Source organism: Ursus arctos, unplaced genomic scaffold (genome assembly GCF_023065955.2).
Source record: "Ursus arctos isolate Adak ecotype North America unplaced genomic scaffold, UrsArc2.0 scaffold_14, whole genome shotgun sequence".
NCBI classification, from domain to species: Eukaryota; Metazoa; Chordata; class Mammalia; order Carnivora; family Ursidae; genus Ursus; species Ursus arctos.
In genome coordinates, this window is record NW_026622808.1 from 6603158 (window position 1) to 6627023 (window position 23866).

The 23866-nt window shown below is 46.6% G+C and overlaps 1 protein-coding gene across 1 annotated transcript in view; it reads right to left on the reverse strand.

Moving 5' to 3' along the window:
* DNAH9 (dynein axonemal heavy chain 9) overlaps positions 1–23866 on the reverse strand; it is a 303991-nt gene that overhangs the window by 107948 nt on the left and 172177 nt on the right. Inside the window, 6 exon segments of the mRNA XM_057311241.1 lie at positions 1299–1559; positions 10520–10753; positions 10960–11121; positions 11502–11644; positions 21048–21171; positions 22966–23128. Coding sequence (XP_057167224.1) covers positions 1299–1559; positions 10520–10753; positions 10960–11121; positions 11502–11644; positions 21048–21171; positions 22966–23128 — 1087 coding nt within the window.

Consider the following 23866-nt stretch of genomic DNA (forward strand, 5'->3'; position numbering starts at 1 on the left):
CGCCCCCAGCCATGGAGCGAGGGAGAGGGTGCTGCAGGGGTGGGGTGCCGACGCTCTCGGGGCGCGTTTGGGGAAAGGAGAAGCAGGTGCCCCCCGTGGACGGAGATGAGCTGCTTGCTCAGCAGGGCCAAGGCAGGCGGCCTTAGACCTTGGCCCAGCGGTCCCCGGGAAGGACAGAGAAAGCACCCTGCAGGGGAGAGACCCCGAGGACGGGGGGAGGGTCTCCACGTGAGCATCCCAACAGAGGGTCAGCTTTCCAGTCCCCCTCTGACGCCTGCTCCCCACCAGCGGATCTGTCTGCCCCTTCTCTTCCTTTCTCCCCCTGCCCCTCAGGGGCGTGATCCAAACGGGAAAGCAGCTTAATGGTGAAAAAGAGAAGGAAGAAGTCCTTCTTCCTAACCAGCACCCCTCCAGGCCACACAGACATGGAGCACACGTCCAGAGAACCCAAATAAAAGTGCCCGGGAATACATCGCAGAAGTCACGCTTGGCCTACCGAGTGGTTCCCTATAGGGGTTGAACTGAACGGACACACAGTTATGTGTTGTTGACATTTGAATATTTGCGAATTTGGATTACCTAGGTTTTTGTTTTTTTTTTGTTTTTTTTTTTTTTTTTTCATATTTTGGAGTCAACATGTGTTTTCGTCTCCTATCTTCAGTGTTTTCCCAGGGCTTTATAAGGCTCGTGTGTCCTGCTGTACGTAACGGGTAAAATGACCGTGGGAGACACAGCTAGGAGGTCTCTGGACTTGGATTCTGAGGGTGTGAGATTAAGTCTGGCTCTAATATTGAGGGACTCTGGGCAAGGCAGTCCTCCCTCAGGGTCCTGGCTCTGTCATCCGTGGTGGGGGCTCCGGACTGGTCGGCACGTCCTGTAATGATTGGTTCTAAGACTCACATCCCTGGGATTTTGTGGGTAGTTGGCGGAGCCCGGCATGTCGTCCGTTTAAATGAATGTTTGTGGGGCGCCTGGGTGGCTCAGGTGGTGAAGCTCTGCCTTCGACTCAGATCATGATCTCAGGGTCCCGGGATCGAGTCCCACGTTGGGCTCCCTGTTTCTCCCTCTCCCTCTGTCCTTCCCACCGCCCCCCACTCATGCGCTCTCTCTCAAGTGAATAAAGACAAATCTTTAAAAAAAAAAAAATAAATGAATGTTTGCTTAATGACTAAACCAGTGACAGCCGGATCCCGCCCTAAGCCCTCCCACTTGCCCTTGGATCCCTTGGGGGACACCAGGGTACCACGCTGTCTGGGTCACCGGGAGGCGTAAGCAGACGGCACAGGTGACCCTCCTACCTTATTGAGGGTGTTCAGCGCCTCCTGGGCGGCCGCGAGTGCCGGCTCCGCCTTGGCCAGGTCCTCCTCACAGTCCTTCTGCTTCTGCTTCACCTCGAGCATGATGACGGCCACCCTCCGCTCCTCCTCGTCGGCCACGGCCTTCTCCCTGCTCACCTTGTCGGTCTCTATGCCGACCACCTGAATCAGCCTGTCCGCGCCCGCGTCCTTCTGCCTCAGCTCCCCTTCCTGGGTGGCCAGCTTGGCTTTCAGGCCGTCCACCTGCAGCAGAAAGCCCCGGGCTTAGCGGGGGCAGCGGGACTTTGGACGGAGGGGCCCCGGGGATCTGACCACGCAGGGAAAAACGCCAACTCCTGGTGAGAAGGAAGGTGCAAAGCCGCATTCTCCTCCAGGGCCAAGCGACCTGACCCGGAGAGGAGAGGGACCCTGGACCCCCTCCTCCTCCTCCCTCCACAGTAAAGGTGGTAGAAGATTCTAAGCAACACATGCCCTGACCTTTCTCTGGCCTTGATGCCCATGTGACCCAGGCTCCTTCTCACGGATGTCGGTGCCCGTATCTCTTAAAACCCTGTGTGCCTCACATAATACTCCCCACACAGTAGGGGCGCCTGGGGGGCTCAGTCGGTGAAGCGTCTGCCCTTGGCTCAGGTCATGATCCCGGGGTCCTGGGATCGAGTCCCGCATTGGGCTCTTTGCTCAGCGGGGAGCCTGCTTCTCCCTCTGCCTGCCGCTCCCCCTGCTTGTGCTGTCTCTCTGACAAATAAATAAATAAATACCATCTTTAAGAAAAAAATACTTCCCACACAGGTGGGCATGTCCTAAAAATCAGGCCATATTTAATGGAAACTGGCCAATGTGAGGTATGCCAAGAATTCAGCAAGCGATAAAAAGTGAGTATCTATTATGCAGCCGGAGAGACTGAATGCGGGGCCAGACCGTGGCCAGACCCTATATCAAGGCTGAACTCTGACCCGCAACTGTAACCCTCCTGGGGCCAGGAGATCGGCCCGTTATCCACCATCACTAGGTCAGGAAGGCAGCCTGCTGTCTGTAAGTCAGACCTGTAGGACGTCAGGCTCCCATCTCCGTAACAGCCCAGGAAGACAGACAATGAGTAGCCTCAGTAGCACTCAGCCCCCAGTGGCCAGAACGTGATTAATAGCGGACACCTTCCTTAATTGTTGTCCCTGCTTCCAACTTAGGACCGACCAGAGAAGGTCAAACACGCTCTCCTCACGATCACAGAGGATGCCCACTCTCGTGAACCGCCACCAGCTTCCGCTGGGACACGCCTGCCACTGTTCCCTTTCTTCCCACCGCGCAGCTCTCCCACCCCTCTGCCTTTCTTTGAGTCTCTGCCAAAACCCAGGTGCTGGGTGGCTGACTCCCTTGCTGGAGCGAGCTCTGAAGAGAGCGCATTAGCTTCTTCTTCCTCGGTCGGTCTGAGTTTAGTCCCACAATCCTTACAAGAGAGCTGACCAGGTCACAGCAGGTGAGCAGAGAGCATTCCAGTGGCCCAGACCAGAACCCAACGGGGCTCTCCATCCAGCCTCTGGATTCACAGGCATTTTGGAGGAAATAGGGAAGTATTGGGGACATCGGCACACAGGAAACCGTCTATTCCTCTGATCCGCTGGGGAAGGAGTTCTGGTTTTCTCTGTACATTCAGTTCGGGGGCATGTGCTTTTCTCAGAGCGTGGTCCCGGGACCAGCAGCAACGGCATCCCCTGGTCCTTGCTAGGAACGTAAACTCTCGGGCCCACTCCAGACCTACTGAATCAGGAATTCTGGAGGTGGGCCTGGTGATCTGGGTTTTCACAGGCCCTCCGGGTAGATGCAGGTGCCCACCTCTGGGTCTGAGAGTCACTGGCCTGGTTTTATGGCCCTTTCCCATGCAAAGAGGAGCCTCGGATCTGTTTCTCTCTGGGCAGTAAGAAAGCCATCTGTCTTTGCAATATGGCCCGTACACTTTCCACTGCAGGATGACCTCCTGTCTCTCATTTTCCTGCAGTCCATTCCCATGCAGCAACGGAAGATTACTCCAGAGCTCCTGGAACACGCCAAGCAGATTCGAATGCTTTATGATGCAAAATGTAAAAGGGGAAAAATAAAACAGAGCCTTAGACGCTGCCTGCGGATAATTCCCTTTTCAGGCAGATCGAAAAGAAAGAAAAGGAAAGCGGGGCGGGGTGGAGGGGGGTGGGGAGAGAATGCTGTTTAATTTTGGGTATTCATGGAAACTGGAGACTTTTTGTTAACCTCAAATGAAGGCCTGCTCCCTAGAAGGAGCCTTACACGCCCGTGCGGGAAGGTTAATCCATTTCTATCTCCCGTCGTCAGCTGCAGGGAGTTCATTTCCACAAGGACAAAGATGCAACTGTGAATCAAAATGACTGAACCACCGAATCACCGCGGTCAGCAAACACACCAGTAACTTTGGGTTCCCTTTTAAATCTTGGGAGATTTGAGAACAGTGGAGTGGTTGGTTGTTGGTGGTGGTGATTTTCCCTGTTATTGTTTGTTTGGCTGATTGCACATAGGGTAGGCGACCTCGGGTCCAACGTACATAATCACCAGCACCGTGACCGGGAGCTTTATGGCTCTTAAGCTGCAAAGAGAGGGTCTGGCCCGTCAGAATGAGGCTGCTTCCCACCCAGCTAAAGAGAGGGCGTCAGTCCAGTTCATTTTTGGTTCTTCTGCAATGGAACGGGACGTTGAAATAGGGTCATGTTACAATGTCCTCTTCTCTTTTCCCTTCTTCAAAGCATTTGAGCCCCTCTTTGGCTCTCTTCCTTCCCCCATAGAAGGATCAAGAGGGAGAGTGTCACAACCAACAAAGACAGCCTCTCCCCAGTCTTTCCAACCCCATGAATGTTCGTCAGGGTGGGGGACTGTCAACTGAGTGGGGTGACAAAAGGCTGGTGGGGAGAGACCCTCCCTTCAAGGACCAGGAACATGGTGCTAAAGAGAAAGGCTAAGCTTGCCGGGCCCTTCTCCTCAGAGCCACAGAAGGAAGAGAGAGAACCCAGGACCACCAACACCAATCCCTACTGTGCAGAGGGCTGGAGGCCCGGATATATTTTCCTTCCTCCTCTGAGCCCCTCTGGTCACCCCCATGTTCTCACACGAATTCACACTTCACCTAGGCTCTCCTCTTAGATGCAGGGGTTTCCCATCTGTAGTAGACCCATGGTTGCCTAATAAAAACTCCTCATCGCTGTTCTGGAAACAGAGTTTGAATTTCCTTCGGGGAACGCTCCCTCCCCGAGTCCTCAGAGTGTGGGCAGAGCCGACTCCAGTGGTTGTCCTTCGAACCCCGCTTGGCCGAGGAGAATATCCGAGTCACAGAGAATGGCTGACCGATGATCGGAAGAGGCCAATCAGAGCCCCGGACCATTTATCCAGGAGCCTGGCAGAAAATCCTGGGAAAGGCCAAGTCCTTCTTATGGTGGGGATGCAGAGCACACAGAACGTGAGTGTGAAGCTGCCACGGCCCGGGGGGGTTGCTTGCTGGAGCCGGGCGTGTAGTGGGGATCTGGCTCCAGCCCTGTCCAAACGCAGTGCTGTCTCTGAATTTTCTTGGTTTTATTTGTTGTTGTTGTTTTGCCTAAACCAAGTCCGTTGGATTTTGTTCAGCTGCCCTCAAAAGGATCCTGATAAATATATCACGTAATCTCAAAAAAAATTTCTCTCTCTCCTGTCTTTTCCTTTCTTTTCCTTCGCTTCCCTCCCCTCGCCTTCCCTTCCTTTCCCCTTTCCTCTTTTTTTCCTTTCCTTTCTTTTTTTTTTTAATACTAAGTGAACTTGAATTAATTTTTTTTTTTTTCATTTGCAACCGAAAGAGTCCTAATGAATACATCACAGTAAATTATTGAACCGTCAACTTCAGGTAAGTTCGGTGGCCTGAGATTATTTGAAACCCCAGGATAAACTGAATTGGAGAGTCTCCAGACAGACAGACTTGGGGAGTAAATCTTATATGCAGGGAATTGGTAACAGCCCGTAGGCCTTTCACGAACATTTCGTCAACCCAACGGTCCCCCTTCCTCATGAGCCAGACGCAGAGCGAGGATGACCGTGGGTTCCGAGGATGCCAGCAGGAGATGGAGCGAGACCCCGAGTCAGAGCTGGGAGTTGCGACTGTGCCAAGAGGAGGAAGAGAACAGAAGGGACGCCGGCTGTGAAGCTCTGACCTGAGGCAGCAGCAAAGACAGGCCCAGCAGCAGCAGCAGCCGCCGTCCACGGAGCCAGTGAGAGCCGAAGACCACATCACGTGGCCTCACCAGCTGCCTCCTGAAGCCACGACCACCACTCAGACGGGAAGGAGCAAAAGACCCCTCACAGGGAAACAGCCCTGAGGTAGAGTGAGACTCTGAACCGACTGCCCTCCAGAGACTGAGTTTTTAACCTGAAGTGACCAAGGCAACCTGAAATGCAAGATTAAGAACTTTCTACCCTCAGGGCGCCTGGGTGGCTCAGTCGGCTGAGTGTCCAGCTCTTGGTTTTGGCTCAGGTCATGATCTCAGGGTCGTGGGACTGAGCTCTGTGTTGGGCTCCACGCTCAGTGGGGAGTCTGCTTCTCCCTCTCTCTCTGCCTCCCCGCCCCCGCCCCCGCTCATGTACTCTCTCAAATAAATCATCTTTATAAAAAAAAGAACTTTCTACTCTTAAATGAAAAAGATGGATCTGTAGCTAAGTTAAATTCAGTTATAGAAAAATAAAGTTAACGTTTATGACCGCTTGAGTCTAAGCATGAAATTATGTCTAAAATTCATCATCTTACAGATGTCCATAGGATTATTAACTATTGTCATTCTTACCAGCCTAATTACTAGTCCTACTACTGGTACTGTTGCTACAGAAATTTGGAGTCCATGTGAGCCAGAGCTGCGAGATTCACTCAGCCCACTCGCACGAGATTATGAATCCCCAAAACTATCCTAAGTGGGTAGTAGGATCGTGATACCACGTAATTCAAGTCATTACCTTCTACCAAGATTATGATGATATACTCAAGGCTTTTTCTACCCAAGGAACAATTTCAGATGAAGGGTTTACATCACACTTAGGAAGCCAAGACACCATTTTTACAAGAATCATCATCCTTATAACCATCCATAAGTATGAAATATATACCAAGTACACGGTGTTGGGGGACCCGTCCTGATCCCCACTCTGAGCCTGCAGGTGACTGTCGACCGTGTTCATTTGGTTGGCTGCCTGGCCATCGTCATCTACCCGTATGTCCCTTGATCTACACATTTACAGAACACCTACTATGTGCCAATGAATCCTGGTTTCTGAGCTTATATGACTGCTGATGTTATGGCAGGATATAAACAAGAGAAGAAGCATAGCTCAGGCATGGAACCACAGAGACTGGAAGGCACAACTGCTCAGAGTTTAGAAAGGGCTTCTGGGAGCAGGGGGTAGGCGACTGTGTAGGTGTGGACAGTGACAAGCTGACAAGGGGTGGGGGCGCTCATAAAAACACGGAGATGTGATCTAGCTGGGGAGATCTGGGACAACCACAACCAGTCAGGAGTGCTGGGGTAGATGGGAGGAAGAAAGGGTGGCACAATGGGCAAGGAGACAGTCTGAAAGTTCTAGAAAAGGTCAAAGAATCTGCAACGTAACGTCTAAGACATTAAAGTCACAGAAGAGAAGACTCAAGCTTGTGGTTTGAGCAGAGATCTCTCCAATGGCAGGACAGAGGCTGGGCCGGGGCTGTGATGTCTGGGTTGGCAGCCGCCAGCCCCACGTCGTGAATGAGCCCCTCAAATGTGGCTTGTCCCACGGAAGATGTGCTGTAAGTATAGTCACACACATTGGTTTTTGAAGACTTGAAGAAAAAAAATACTTCATTGATAACATTTTTATACATTGATGACCTGCTAAAATGATAAGATTTTGGATGTGCTGGGTTAAATAAAATGTATTCTTAAAATATATGATATAATTATGTAAAATTAAAATATACAGTTAGAATAAAATTCACTTGTTTCCTTTTACTTCTCTTGATACTAGAAAATTTAATTTGCATATATGACTGGCAGGATATTTCTATTGGATAGTGTGTCTAGAATACAGCGGGGGAGACCCATCTATTGGTTCATTCATTCATTCATTCAACAAACATTTAATGAGTGCCCACTTTGTCCAAGCACTGTTTTAGACACATCAGCGAACCAAACAGATAAGGATCCTGGTCCTTATGGAGGTTGTGTCTAACAGATGGAGACAGACACCAAAAAGGAAAGGTAACAAATAAGTAAATCACATGTTGGATGGGGGTAAGAGCTAAGGGAAAAAGGTAAAGTAGAGTAGAATAGTGGGGTGGGGTTGCAAGTGAAAATGGGGTCATCAGAGTAGGATTCACTGAGAAGGTAACATTTGAGCAAAGAGGAGGAGATGAGGCAATGAGCCTCATGAGAGAGGGAAGAACAGCCAGTGCAAAGGCCTGGTGTTGTCTGAGGAGAGAGCAAAGCAGCAGCACGGCCTGACAGACAGGAACGTCGTGGGTATGGGGTGGTGGGAGATGAGGTCTGAGAGTCTGCAGGGTGCAGTGGGAGAGGAGCCTCGGGTGCCATTTTAACAAGGGAAATGGAAGCCATCTGCTCCAGGGTTTGGGGCAGTAAAGTGACATGCTCTGACTTACATTCTGAATGGATCATTCTGGCTGCTCTGTTGATGAAGGACCAAAGAGGGGCAAAAGGAGAAACAGACAAATGAGCTAGAGAGGTACCCTGGCTGCCCGGGTTAAAGACGTCAGTGGCCCAGAGCGGGGGAGTGGCAACAGAGGAGGGGCATAGCGGTGGGATCCTGGGAATACGTGAAGTTAGGGCCAACAGCGATTTTCTCATGTTTGGGCACGGGGTACGTGAGAGAGAGAAATGAGAGCAGTCAAGGACAACCCCAAGTATTCGGCCTGATGGGCAATGGGAGAAGTAGTTGGCGACGTAGGTTCAGGATGGGGGAGACATTGTAGAGTTCGATGGGCTGAAATAGTCAATGTAAGGAGTGTCTAAATCCAGGCGTTGAAAACAGGGATACAGCAAGAGGGGTACGTTTGAGAGATACAGAGAAAAGTAGAGGATTTGGTAATTCTTAACTGAGACAAGGGGAGGAACCTAAGATAACTCCCTGGTTTCTAGATGACGGGGTAGATAAAAGCACGACCCACTGACGTAGACAATTTTGAAGGAGAAGAAAGCAAAATCGATGCTGGGATTGGGGAGGCTTCTCCACTAGCCACATGCAGGCAGAGCTGGGTGCCCCTAAGGTACAACCAGTCTTCTGCTGGGATGATCGGTAATTTCCAGAGGATAGGTTAGGGGAGGGAGAAGAGGGGCTGCTGGGGGGACAGAATTCTGAGGGCACCATAGGTGAGGGGGGAGACAGGGAGAGGAAAAAGCGACAGATGTTAAAAATAACCTGGTAGGGCTGCATTCTGGGATTCTATCTCATGCTGTTTTCTAGAAGTTGAGATTGAGAGTACTGAAAAGTGTTGGGAGAGAAGATGCTATGTTTCTACAACAAAGGTAACACTCCAGGTGGACAGCTAGGGCCTTGGCTGGGATCTGTCTCCCTCGATCTGGCCTCAACTGTAGCTCTAGGAAGGGGTGTGGTCACGGCAAAATGGACACAGAGGAGAGTCATGGACAATTGTCACATGTCACATGTGGACAGACACCGAGTCTGAACAGATCTCGCTGTGCTTGAGCGTAAATAAAGAAAAAGGAGAAAAGGGGTCTTTATAGAAATACAGAACAAGGGAGGAAAAAACATCTAGGAAACTAAGAAGAGGAACACAGGTCTGAAAATGGCGCATTATCGGATCTAGAAGAAACATCGAGGAATCTGTCTGCCATCATCGGTAGGATGGTGTCTGTGACATGGCTGCAGGCAAACAGGCTGAAATAAAAAAGCAACAGGATGTGTTGGAAGGGGAAAAGGGTGAGGTGAGGAAGGGCTGTTAGGATATTAAAAATGTAATAGCATAATTAAAGTCTTCACTGGAAACATAAGAAGCAGAAGCAATATTACCCACTACTGAATTAGAATTGTTGAAGAGAAACTTGGAAAGCTCTCCTAGAATGTAGAGGGAAAAAAGCCAAAAGGATGAGATCAATGAGTGAGGACATAATAGACACAGGGCAGAGAGAAGCCATCCGGCAAATCATTGCTGCTGCAGGAGAGGCCAGGCCAGACGAACAGAACCAGAAAGCAAAAGAAAAATAGCCCGAGCAGAAGAGATGCTATGTGAACAGACTGCAAGGGCTTGTTGCGTCCCACTAAGTGAACTGAAATCCTCTAGACATATTGTATCTATGACTCAAGAAACCCAACTGGGGAGACAGGACAAGTCAGAAGAAGCAAATTCAACAGTTATGCCAAAGGCTAAGCTCTGAAATGACGACAAAGCGAAAGGCTTACATATCTACAGGAACGTGGGGTGCCCAAGAGTTAAGTTAATCACAACTTGAGTTCAATGGTGCAAATGCAGGAAAACCACACCGCCTTCATGAGAGGCTGGCTCTGCTGTGGGCAAACAGAGCACAGAAGGGGACCATCAAGGGACCGGCAACGTCTGATGGGCATGAGCAGGGGCAGAGAAGGTGCTAGAAGTGTCCCCCAGTTCTCAAGGAAAGAACAGGAAATTGAAATAAACTTGTTCCCTTTGGAAGAGTAAGTAGAAAAATATTACGAGGAAAGAACAACAAGGGCCTTCTTTTGACGGCCAACCATTTAGGAATACATGAAGAAATGCAAAAAATGAGACAGGATTAAGAAATCAGGTTCCGATGGTGTTTTGACAGATAATACAAAGAAATAAAAGAAAAATTCACATAGCTCTGCAACCATCTCTCCCAACTATTCATCTCTTTTGGTTTTGAAGATGGAAGGGAAGCCGACTGGAGAGGAAAGGAAGGTAGGAGAAGAGGAAGAGACGGGTAACAAGCAAGAGCGGAGAGGTGCTCCGGAGGATTCCACCATCGGTACGTGGGAGCAGACCAGACCCGAAGCTGACAGTGTCCCCTTCTGCAGGGAGAGCTCAGCCTTAACTCTTGGAACAGTTTCAGGTGACACCGAGGCCTCTGGAAAAACCATACATGATTCTCAGGCCTGGACGGTGATCCCTCCAGTCCCGTGGAATGGGGCGCTCCCACCACTCCCTCTCAGCGCCCCGAAGGCAGGAGCGACGCAAGATCGTCACCGACCTGGGCAGAGGTGCTGTGCAGCTTCAGCAGCCCGTTCTCGAGACGCTCCATTTTGGACTTGAGCTCTTTTCCGTTTCTGCGCAGCAAGCTCTGGTAGAGTCTGATGAACCCCAGGAACGACCTGGGGGTTGTGTAGTTGTAGCGCTGCTCGTTGCTCAGGTAAGTCTGAGACATCTGGTTGACGCTCGTGTGGACAAAAGCCATGAACTTGCTGATCGACTGCTTGACCGTGGGCTGAAATCGAAGAGTGGGAAGTAAAGAGACTGTCTGGACGTGAAGACTGGAGGTGATGGCCCACCCCACGCACGGCCTCACCACATGGAAAGATTTGCTCCGACAACTCTATCCAAGCCTGAACTTGAACCATGAAACTCTGGACATGGACCTCCTTGTACCCGAGGTGGAGACGACCTTGAGGAGTGTCTCCTTTACCCTCTCACCTCGATGCCTTCTGTGTTCTGCAAGAAGCGGAGGCTGACGGACTCCAATGCCTGCCGAGGCCACTCGTGGAACCAGTCGATGGCTGTGCAGTTCACGATGGCTGGGAACTTCCTGCTGCGGACTCTCAGCTTGCTCCCCACAGGGGAAAAACAGAGAGTCACCTGAGCAATCAGAAGGGCGGAGAGAACCAAGAAGGCATCGGGGAGATATTCATAGAGAGACAGATATGGTTTTGGGTTCGTTATTTCCCAGAAAGTTGGGAAACACATCCAACAGAGGGAGAAAAAAAAATCTGCCAATACTAGCCAGGCTTCTAGCCAAGAAATTAAGAATGCTGGGACCGCATGAGGCAAGAGGGAGGCTACCGCCCTCGAAGCAGATGAGAAGGGCAGCCTTGCAAAATTGCTCAGGGGAAGAAGGGTACTTCACCCTCCCTGCCCACTCCCAGTATAATCAATAAGGAGCTATGTCCAAAATGTCAGCAGAGGCTCTCATGAACCATCTCTGGTCTGCCTACCCTGGGCAGTAAATCCTTCTATACCTTCAGTTGTCGTCGGACCCGATTTATAAAGAACTTCCAGCAGTTCTCCCTGTTGTCAACTAGACCTTGGCTCTTGACCTCATTCCTCACACTGTTTATGATGTTTTCAACTTCATCGTCAGAGTAGAGGTCTGGGATCTCTCCTGGGAGAAATGGAACACAGATGGGAGGCTTTGATATCTCTCTGCATGATACGATCGGACATGAGAGGTTATCCAACCTTGGGACGCAGGGCCTGTGATTTTTTTTGGCCATGTCCCACCACTCTTGCTGGTGGAATTGGACAGACACCATATCTACTCCAAACCCAGGGTGGGGGGAGGGATGATCCTTTAAAGAACAGAACAGGGTACATGGCACCCTTTTGTCCTGGGCCAGCAGCCTGTAGCACAAGAGCTTTCAACTCTCTTTACTTCTTTTGCTTAAAGCATTTATTTACTAACTACTGTTAGTAAACATTTTGCTCCTGAGGAGCTTAATATTTAGTAGGAGAAATAAGACAGATGTAAAATACCTATAAGACCACAACTGAAAAGGGCCATGAGAAAAATACAGGTAAATCCATATATCAGTGAAGAATGAGCTATCCCTTTCTACTAGAGGAGAAAGGAAGAGAGCAAGAATGGTTTCAGGGAATCTAGTATTTGATACGTATGACATCTTAAAAATCGATGGGGAAAAATGAACATTCAAAACATGGTATTAGGAGAACTGGAATCTGGGGAAAAAAAAACTATGGTTGGATCCTTATATTCCATTGCACACTAGGATAAATTCCCAGTGGATCAATACTTAACTATAAAAAATAAAACCATAAGAATGGCAGAAGAAACGAGGGAAGTACTTTTATAACCTCTGAGTGGGGAAGGTCTTCCTAAGTGTAACTCAAAATTGGTATATTTTAAAAGAAAGATAAATTTGGTACCTATAAACTGACACATTTTATGTAAAAATAAAAAAAATCATAGAAAAAATAGAAAAATGGCATGGTGAAAACATAGGCAAAGTATAATAAGAGCAAAACCAAAGAACCAATTAAAATGTCTCCCAAAGACGACATACAAACGGCCAACAGGTACCGGAAAAGGTGCTCAACGTAATTAATTATCAGGGAAATGCAAATGAAGATCACAATGAGATATCATCTCACACCTGGTAAGATGGCTATTATCAAAAAGACAAGAGATTTAAATAAGTGTTGATGCGATGTAGAGAAAAGGAAACCCCTGTGCACTGTTGGTGGAAATGTAAACTGGTATAGCCACTATGGAAAACAGTATGGAGGTTCCTAAAGAAATTAAAAATAGAATAAGTACCATGTGATCCAGCAATCCTACTTCTGGGTATATATTTGAAAGAAAAAAACACACACACACACACACACAACAGATCTTAGAAAGATCCATACTCCTCTGTTCATTGCAGCATTATTTGCAATAGCCAAGATATGAAAACAACCTAAGTGTCCACAGGCAGATGAATGGATCAAACAAATGTGATATGTATAGGAATATTACCCAGGCTTTACAAAAAGGAAATCCTGTCATTTGCAATAACTTGGTAAACCCAGAGGACATTATGCTATGTGAAATAAGCCACAGAGAAAGAAAATCACTTCACGGTATCACTTACGTGTGAGATCTAAAAAAAAAAAAAAAACAAAAAAAAACCCAAAAAAAAAAACCCAAGAAAACCAAAAAACAAAAAACCAGTCAAACTAATAGAAACAGAGTAGAAAGTGGTTGCTGGGGGTTGGGGGTTGAAGGAAACAGAATATGATAAAAGGGCACAAACTTTTGGTTATAAGATGAATAAGGTCTTAGGCTCTAATATATAACATGGTGATTATAGCTGATAACACTGTACTGTATAATTGAAATTTGCTAAGAGATAGAACTTAAATGTTCTCATCCAAAAAATTTTAAAAAGGTAAAAAAAAGAAAATAAATATTTCCACTCATTATAGTTAAATAGCTAATCTCCTCAATATCCAAAGAAAGTCTCCACAAATAAAGGAAAAGTTAATAATGCAATTGGTAAGATGTGGTGACAGATACAAAAAAAGAGCTCATGGTACAGGAAATACAAATATCTCTTGAATAGATAAACAAATGCTTTATCTCACTTGTAGTAACAGAAATGTACATCAATACTATGTTTACATTTTTATTTGTACAAACGAGATTGGCAAACATATAAACAGTCAACCTCACTTGTAGCAATAGAAATGTACTTTAAAACTAGGTCTATTATTTTTACAAGATTGGCAAAGTTTTTAAAGTTAAATAAAATCCTGTATTAGTGAGGGAGTATATGATGGATAAATCTTTTAAAAAATCCCAACTAAATATATAAAAATAAATATATGATGACCAAGTAGCATTTGTCCTGGAAATGCAATGATAGCTAAGTCTTGAAAATCTATGAAAATAATCCACTACATTGATAGATTAAAGTAGTAATACAACATTACCATTATAAAGATGCACAAGATTTCCAAATACTGTTAGCAAACTAGGAGTAAATAAGATATCTCTTAACCTATAAGAGATATCTATCACACACCCAAACCAAACATTGTACCAAATGGCGAAATACTAGAATATTCTTTCAAATCAGGACTAAGACAAGCATGACTGACATCATGGTTCCTATTCAATGTCTTATAGGAGGTCCTAGACTACGCAAAAAATCAAGAAAAAGAAAACGTGTAAGAATACTTAAGGCAATAAGAAAATTATTATTGTTCGAAATCTAATTTTCTACATAGAAAATCAAAGAGAATATTTACATAAATCATCAGGACTCACAAGCACGTTCAACAACAAGCTTGCTGGCCACAAATCAACACTGGAAAATAAAAGGGCCTCTCTGTACTCAAGCCAAGAAAAGTGCCTTTACTTTTTAAAATCTCGTTTTAAAGATTTTATTATTTTTAAGTAATCTCTGTACCCAACATGGGGCTCGAACTCACAACCCTGAGATCAGGAGTCGTACAGTCTACTGAGTGAGCATGCCAGGTGCCCCTCTCCCCTGGTCCCTGCAAAAGATGTTACTTTAAGCGTTATTTAGGATACCAACAAAAACTATAAGGCAGGTAGTAATATATGAAAAGATGTGCAAGATCTTGGTGTAAGAACTGTAACACACTACTGAAGGGTATAAACAAAGCCCGACATAAATGGAAAGAGAAATTGTGCTCATGGGAGGATGACTCAGTATTACCCCCATCATAAAGATACAATTCCAATTAAAAAAATCAAATGGAGTTCTTTCTTGATCCTCCTGATTTAGAGCGTACTCTAAAATGTATACAGAAGAACAAAGGGCAAACAAGTGCCCTGACATTTCTGAAGCAGCAGCAGAGGGAAGGATCTGCCCTACCAGAAATCAAGTCTCCTTATAAAACTATGTTGATTAAAACAACGTGAAATTGGTATGGGCCAAATAAATAGAACACCGAGGGCAACACCTTAGAAATGGACCCACTTGTAAACGGGAAATTGATATTCAAAATCGGTTGCGGCCACAAGATGGATTCATCGGTAAGTGATGTTAGGATAATTCAGTATTAAGGTTAAAACTTAAAATTAGAATGCCATATAAAAATAAATTTTAGGGGCACCAGGGTGGCTCAGTTGGTTAAGTGTCAGACTCTAGATTTTGGCTCAGGTCATGATCTTATCAGGGTCATGAGATCGAGTCCCGAGTTGGGCTCTGGCTCAGTGGGGAGTCTGCTTGAGATTCTCTCTCTCTCCCTTGCCCTCTGCCCTCTCTCTGTCTCAAATAAATAAATAAATCTTTAAAAAGTAAATTTTAGGTGGATTAAAGACATACAGGAAAAGTCAAACAGTAATTACTTTTTAAAGATTTATCCATCTATTTGAGAAAGAGAGACAGAGAGAGAAAGAGTGTGAGTTGGGGGGAGGGGTAGAGGGAGAGAATTCCAAGCAGACTCCCCACTGAGCACAGAGCCTGACATGGGGCTTGATCCCATGACCCATGAGATCACGACCCGAGCGGAATCCAAGAGTCAGACACCCAACCGACTGAGCCACCCAGGTGCCCCCAAACAGTAATGATTTAAAAACAAAATGCAGGACATAATTTTTACCATGTTGGATAGAACAAAATTTCTGAAACAGCACAGAGCATTAAAAAGAACTGTTAAGTTTTACAGCGTTTAAACTAAATCGGCATGACACAAGTCAGACGCAGACTTCAAAGGTTACTTATGCCCCATATAATGAACAAATGGGTAGCGTCCAGAATATAAAAGGAATTCTTACAAATCCATAAGAAAAAGACCCAAAACCCCAGAGCAAAAGGACAAACTACATAGAAAGGCAACTCACAGAAGAGGCCTGGCCAGTAAAGCCTCGAAAAGATGCTCAAGGTCACAAGTAAAAAGGGAAAGAAAACAATGAGATTTCATTTCACGCCCACTGGCAAAAACCAGTATGTCAGGGAAACTGGGTGCTGGCGAGGTTAGGAGGAAACAGGTATCCAAGCACTACTGGTCAGAAAGGAAACGTGTACAACTAGCGTGGAGAGCAGCTTGGCACTTTTTATAAAGTTGAAATGCACATACCAGACAAAAGGGCAATCTACATCTTGGCACCTGTTGTAAAGAACCCCCACACTGGAACTTTCTACTTTGTACCATCATTGGTAACTGCATGGGCGTTTTATTGCTTTCTGCGTGTCCAGAAGAGTTCGTGAAGAAATACAGAAAAATGTAAAGGGAAGAAGGTCAATGTGGGTGGTGAGAGCATGAAAACTGTGAAGGAGAGCCAGAAATTGGGAAAAGAGAACGGACAGAGCAGAGTTCTGAATCAGGGGCCGGGGGTGGGGTGGGCTCCCGGCTCAGATGGAGGAGTTGGCCTTGGGGAGGAGGGATGGTCATCTTGTAGGAAGAGGAGAAACTTATAAAGACATGGAGATGGGCTGTGGGGAAAAGGACAGTTGCGACGATCACACTACACAGCAAGGTCTTCTCAACAAGAGAGAGAACGCTGAGGGGGGTAAAGAATAAAGGAAGCACGAGTATAGCTTCCAAAATCCTGAAAACACTGGATGTGACATAAAAGCAAGCATGGTTCACCCCGGGATATTCTATGGGCCTCAGGAAAGCTCTTCCCCATTTCCACAACAAGGCTTCAGGTGAGACCTGAGGCTATCGGGACCTGGAACTACATACGAGCTCCCCTGTAAAGTTCTCCAATGCCCACGTGCTTCTTCTTTCCTCCAGAACCATCGCAGAAATGTGAGCATCGTAGACTGGAGGTCGAAGATGCCACTGGGGCCACCCTACCCATGTCACCTCCTTGCGTACTTGGAGGAAGTCCCCAAAGGTGGGTGGTTTGGCAAATGATCTGTAACTAATCAGAGTGATGGGCATTCTGACTTTATCTGTTAGTGACGCTGCTGCGCTTCCTTGAACTACTTTATCTGCGGGAAAGTCATGCCAACTTTCAATGAATTTCTGGCCTCCATAGTCTGACCACACGAACCCAGCCAGGAGTTCAGTGAGGACTTTATACTGATTAGACTTAATCATTTCAAAGGTCAAAATGAAAAAATGGATGATCATGAAAGCAATCATTTACTTTCTTCCCTTAATGGGACAAACTCGATTTAACTCCCGTTCATTAAGATATTTCGGGAGCACGCATAGAAAACACTCTGAGCTGTAACTTGTCAAAACCAAGGTCTTAGTAATGCAACAACCCCGTTCTCCCTCGTTTGATAAAAACAGAGGTCGGAAGAAACTCCTCAAAGAAAATGAAATGGTATTTAGCATGTGTTGAGAATTAAGGAGTTCAGGGAAGTTTTAAAAAAGAGCAACACTCAGAGGGAATTGACGGGACCCATACTCATCCAGCCTCAGGAGCTGACCACCTGTGCCGGTCTGTATTCCTTCCTCACGTCTTGATAATCAGCATTCCCTTCTCTATTACCATGTAAGAGCCCTCCCGTGAATAGACTTCCATTCTCCTTGGTCTTAGAATATTTGTAATAACAAGTCTGTATTCTTCGCCTTTCCATTATTTGAAATATGGGGGACTTAGGTTCTTTTTTTTTTTTTTTTAAGATTTTATTTATTTGAGAGAGAGAGAGAGGATAAGAGAGAGAGAATGACCAGGGGGAAGGACAGAGGGTGAAGCAGACTCGAGCCTGATGCAGGGCTCGATCCCCAGTCCCTGAGATTATGACCTGAGCCGAAGGCAGATGCTTAACCACCCAGGTGCCCCAGTTCTTTTGGTGTTTATGTGTAACGCGCTGGAGATGGAGAAGCCCAACTATGGTCTACAGGCGGATCTGGCCTGCTGCTTGTGTGTGTGTGGCCTGCAAGCTAAGAGTGCTTCTTGCAATTTTTAATGGTTGAAAAAAATTAAAATAATAATACTTAATGACTCATGAAAATTACAGGACATTCAAATTTTATTGTCCATAAATAAAGTTTTATTGGTCACTGCAATCATTTATGTATCGTCTGTGGCTGTTTTCCCAGTATGACAACAGCTATGGAACAGCTATGACAGAGACTGTCTGCTCTACCAAACTGAAAATATTCACTTTCTGACCCTTGATAGAAAAAAAAAAAAAAGAAAGAAAAGCATGCTGACCTGGTTTATTTAGCACCAAGATGCTGAAAGTACCGGGCCATTTGGAGACTGTCTCTGTGCTCTTAGGATACTGCTGTCTGCCCCTAGGTCCCAAGAGCCCTTAAGAAGAAGGTCCCCAGGTGGAACAGAGAGCCTCCGATTCGGGAGCCAAGTCTGCACCTTCAGGTCTGTTCCTCCAATTTCTCCTGACAATATCCCCGTCACTTACTGCGTGACGTGGGGAGTCACGTGGAAAGCAGGGAGCTGAACTGCCCAAGGGGACTGGGTGATGTGAACAGAGGCAGAGCCTATTTAAATATCTGTAAATTTCCTCCTGAGGCCAAAATTCGGAAAACACGATTTCTGCTTCCAATGTGTGCCAGCATTACCGTGTCCCAATACTTTGCAAGTGAGACTAATCATCCTCTTCTCTGTGCTCCTGCGGGACTTCCAGAGGCCGAAACTGCCTCTAGGGGAGGAGATCCTGATTGTTTCAGATGGTTCTGTCAGTTAGAGCTTGATGATAAAACAGACGAGGCTAAGGGTTGGGTCCTCCAAGAGCTGGTTAGTGTCACACTGCCTTAGGGCTCTGGCCCCATCTAGGCCTACCATTGTCCCAGAACATTTCTCTGATCTCAAGGGGGAGAAAGCAGGGGAGTGTGGTGGCTGTCTCGGTACCTATGCACCTCTCTCTTGCACGCCCGAAAGCCATCTCAAAACACGTGTGCAACAGTGATATTAAATACGCAAGACAGCACGTCGTTCTCATGATATCACGCACCTTAGTTCAACAAATTCCTCCTCAATACTAATTATGGGACCAGAGACGTGTCAACGCTGACAGTATGAATGAGAGAGGGTTATAATTCTATCAGCACTGTTTTATTTTCTAAACTGGGCAGTAGGTACTTAAACCCTCTTCCTTTTGTATCCCTACATTATTTAATAACAAAAAGATTAACCGACAACGGATAATATAGTGTCTGCCTTTCATAAATTTACAATGCTGTTTCAGTGCAATGGTGGTGTGTGCAGCCACGGAGTGCTCTAGAAACGTGGAGTGATGTTTCTCACTCTTAGGGGTGACAGTGGATCAGTGAAGATTTCCTAGAGAGAGAATGCTCAAGATGAGTCTCGTAATATGGGTAGAATTAATCCAGACAAAGGAGGAGAAGGGCATGAAGTTCAAAAGGAATCGTGTGAATAAGGATGTCAAGGAAGTCAAGTACAGTGTGTTATCTCAGGGAGTTAGGAATTGCTAGATCATAGAGTAGGTCAAAGGCAGGGTGTTTTCTTGGATCTTCTCCTGCATTCAGTTAGAAACCACTGGAGAAGAAAGAGAGAAAACAAGCAGGTGGAGTGTCAGGCAGAGGGAGAGGGACAGGGAGAAGCAGGCTCCCCACTGCGCAGAAAGCCCAACACCAGGCTCGATCCCAGGATCCTGGGATCATGACCCGAGCCAAAGGCAGAAATTAGACTTTGGGATACAGGGTGGGAGTGCCGTTGGCCCCACTCTCATTATTAAGTAAAATAATGAAAGGTGAGGCAACATTGTAGGTAAAATACTGTTGAAGAAGATGGTGGGATGTTAAGACAGTATTTAGAATGGGGAAAATGGATTGGATTGGAGGAGAAAAGGAATGGAGCTAGGAAGGCAAACTTCTGTATATAAGGTAATTTTATGGTAGAAATCAGTGTGATGCTTAGAGACAGCACAGTAAGGAACCTGGGACTCTGGCCCTCATCAGAAGCCATCCAAAGGTTGCACACAGAGCCTGTTAGTACATGATCAGGACCAGGGACCAGTGGCTCTTCACGGGTGATAGCGAAATCGCCTGGGGTACAAGTGAGCAAAATTTGAAGTAGACGATGATTCCTAAGGATTGCACGGTACAAAGCACCCTGGAATATATTATATACGACATGGGACAGACTATGGAGAGATATACTGTGACCATGGTTCTGGATTTCATAAACTAAAGCGTATTCAGCCAGACGGCCAGGGGGTGGGTGGTGAATACCAGGGTTTTCTGAAATGCTGAAAAGCTGGAGGCAGAAATTTTGTTCTGGAACATCTATGCACTGACTGTTTTCTTAACCCAGATGAAGAGGTAGTTTTGCAGATGCCAAATTTGGTTTAAGAGCCAGGAAAGCATATTCCATGTTAAATGAATATAGATGAGAAAATACACACCTCCCATTTCTACAAATGTGTAATTGTCTTGTATTCTTGGGTATATACATTTATATATATCTTGGGTTATGTATATATATATACGTGTGATAATTTTTTTTACCCAGAATGGTTGACATAATTCCTGAATTCCTAAATAAATAAGGATAGTAAAGTATCACAACTGAACTTTCCAATGAAGTCCTATCTTGCACGGACAGTGTCACGGGATGGTTGACAGCCTCTGTCGAGTTTTTTTTGGAAACCAAGGAAACCATTTTAGAGATATTCTACATCCCTTGTTGCTTCTACTGTGCTCGCATCAGGTTCTCAATCTTTCATTAAATTAGCAATCTTGCCCTATTGCGTTGTTTTGTGTGTGCAAATTCTCTGTGTATGTCTACTTCTTGCCAATGTCTAATCTAGCTGAAATACTGCACACGTCCTGATCTCTCTCTGTCTTGACTATGGGGAGGGAATAGCACCTTCTCTCTGGGCTCTGCAGATCAACAGACCCTTAACGTGTTCTTCTTCCAATAATCAGATCTAGTTAGAGTCAGAGAGCCCCAAGATTACTGTCTGTTTTGCAATGAAAGGAGCCAGGAAGAGGCAAAGCACTAACCCTAAAAGGATCTTAACGAACCAGTCCTCTACTCTGTCAGTTTTCTGCCTCGTTTCTATGACCTAGCTCTCGGGACCTTGGAGCACCTTGGGATGACTCTGACGCCAGGTGGAATTTATACTCAAGAGCCAAGAGTTTCTTACCAGATGCCAAGAGATCATTGATGAGCACAAGGAACTTCTCATCAGCCACCTGGGCGTCGGTCATGAGAAACACAGTGTTGAGATTCTTCACTCCGGCTTTCAGGCACAAACCGGCCAGGTCCATCTGTGGAAACGATCAGTATTAGAGATCTTTGGGAAGATGACCTTATTGAAAGAGGTCTCCAACCAACTCTTTAAAAATGGGACCATTTCCTTACCTACTTTAATGGGAAATAAAGTGAAACAGCAATGGGAACTAGGAAGGAGTGCTATCTTGTACCGACAAGTAGGGAAATAGGTCTCATTCCCAGGCCTCAATGCCAATAGAGGTGAACAAGTAAACTTAAACAGTGATGATCTTTAATTCAGACAACCAGTGTGGTTCCTACACTAGTTTCTGGAGCTCCTCCTTTGTGCAAAGAGGTAACAGCTTTCCAAAGGGACAGAGATAGTCCCTGTTTATCTGTGTTACTTATATCATCAACCAAGTGAATGACCTGTCCCAGAAGGCAAGCAATTGCTCTTGGCCTTGACAGAAGCGTCATGTACTTGGGGCTACCGACCCGGGTGATGAATATATCTTATGCTAGCAGGGTCTTGTGTTCTCATGACTCGCTCCAGCAAAAGCCTGTGTTGGAATAAAATATACTAGAGCACACACACGCACACATGCACGCACGCACGCACACACACACGATCATCTGGCAGGAAATCATACCCATTCAAAACTGCAGGTGGATGAAGTTTTGGGCTAGGATGCCAAGCCCTGAATTTTTTCAGCTTAATCAATCTTGGTTCAATCTCTGTATCCCTCTCACAAAGCTCAGCTGTCAATCCCTGATCTTGCTCTTCTCGCTCGCACCACTCAAAGCTCATTTTCTAAGAGCCTCACGCATTTCCTGATGACAAAGCCCCTTTCGTGTCCTGTATATCATTCCCCTTTAAAGTTAGTGAACTTCCTTTAATATCAACCGTTCTTAACCTTATGCACTTACAGAATTAGCTAAGACAACATTTCTCAACTCTCATTGGAACCATCTGCAGGGATGCTTTGAAAAGTCTTGATGCCCAGGCCATTCCCCAGACTAGTTAAGCCAGAATTTCTGGAGGGTGGGATGCAGGCATCAACAGTATTTGAAGGGGATTCCAATACATGGCCAAGGTTGAGAACCAATGTTTTAGATCGTTCTGTAAATGTGTTCTTCTCATATGCACTAACTTGTTTCCTCTTTTTCTGGAACCACTGAAGATTGGTCTAACATGAACCTGGTGTATGACCTTAGACTGGAGAGGCTGAGCTGTGGTTTCAGAGCAGCAGGGAGCACCACTGGCTGGGAGACTGTGAAGGCAGGTGGGGAGGCATGGCCCCAGGCTGGCTGGAATTCTCCCAGGGACGGCAAGGGCAGCAACCTGGTGGAAATGACATCAGGACTCCCGACCCTGCCTCTACTGTAGGCAAAGTGACCTCTGAAGGTTGTTTAAATGCCTTCCCCACGTCTCAGAGCACGTAGCACGGCTGCTGAGGGCTTAATGTCTGCGATCAGGAAATGTCACCGAAGCTCCCAACACCGGATGGGTACTGGAACGGTCTTTCAAAATACGAATTTCATACAGAGCTTGCGCAGACTTTCAGAATTCCTTTGAAGTTTACTAGAGCTGCTAGAGAGCTGTGTGCTAAATTTGACAGAGAGGTGCCTCCGATCCGGTGAGAGCCGAGGTTACCCGGATGGAGCTGAAGCAGCTAAGGTTTTACAAACGCAGACCTGAGTCTAATGAGAAAGGAGCCCCTCGTGTCCCCAGCCCAGAAGCAAAGAAGGGACTGGCCAGTGGCTGACGGGGAGGTTCTGAGCAAGGTGAGCGAAGAGCTAAGGAAGGGTGACAGGGAGTCGTGGGTGGTTGGAGAGGGGTGGGCTCTCACCTTGAAGTCCGGGACCTGGTAGCCTTTCCGCAGCGTGATCTGGAATACATCCATGGAGCTGATGAACGCCGCGAGCCTTGTCAGGCTCTGCTTGCCGCTGCCACCCACGCCGACCAGCAGCGCGTTTCCCCGGGGGGACTCCAAGATGCGGTTGATGTGGCAGCTGCGGGGAAGGAGCAGAGGCACGTGGCTTGGATCAGACTTTCCTCTGTGAGGAGCCTGCACCATGGTCCGAGCGAGCACTGGGACCTCCTTTGGAGGCCTGTGATGGGCTGAGCTGCAGGAAACATGAGTTACACTATCCCCAAACCTGGCCTCACCTTCTTGCCCAAAAGGATGGAAGTCACTCCTGCTTTTTGCTTTAAGCCAAAGCCCCTGGTGAGCTCTGGTGGAGGAAGAGCTCCTGGCAGCTAGGCAGGACTGGAGGGAACCCGGACTCACCCTCCCTCCCCTCCCCAGCTGAGCCGGACTCTGCCATGCCGCCCACCGCACTCACCCTCACCTACTTGTAGGAAAAAAAATCCAAGGGAGGCTAAAGGACAAGCAGGAACAGAACTTTGTTCCACTAAAGAGAGAAGTAAAAGTAAAGTTAGCAGAATAACAGGGAGCCTTCTTGATGCCTTTGTAATGAATGTGGATTCTTGGTGTCAACCTACAACACACCCACTTGCTTGGCTTCTGGATTCTTCTCCTTTGAGCTCTACTCACCTCTCTCAGTACCCATATTTCCTCCCAGCAATGATGAAAGATTCCCAGGCCCTGGGCTTAGACCACATCCTGCAGAGGACCCCTCCTCCCCCTGCCGTACTTTTAATGGTGAAACAACAGAATAAATTCCTTGTCTGCGATAGCCTAGTATCGGATATTTAGGTTGTTTCCAACATTTTCCAGTCATAAATAA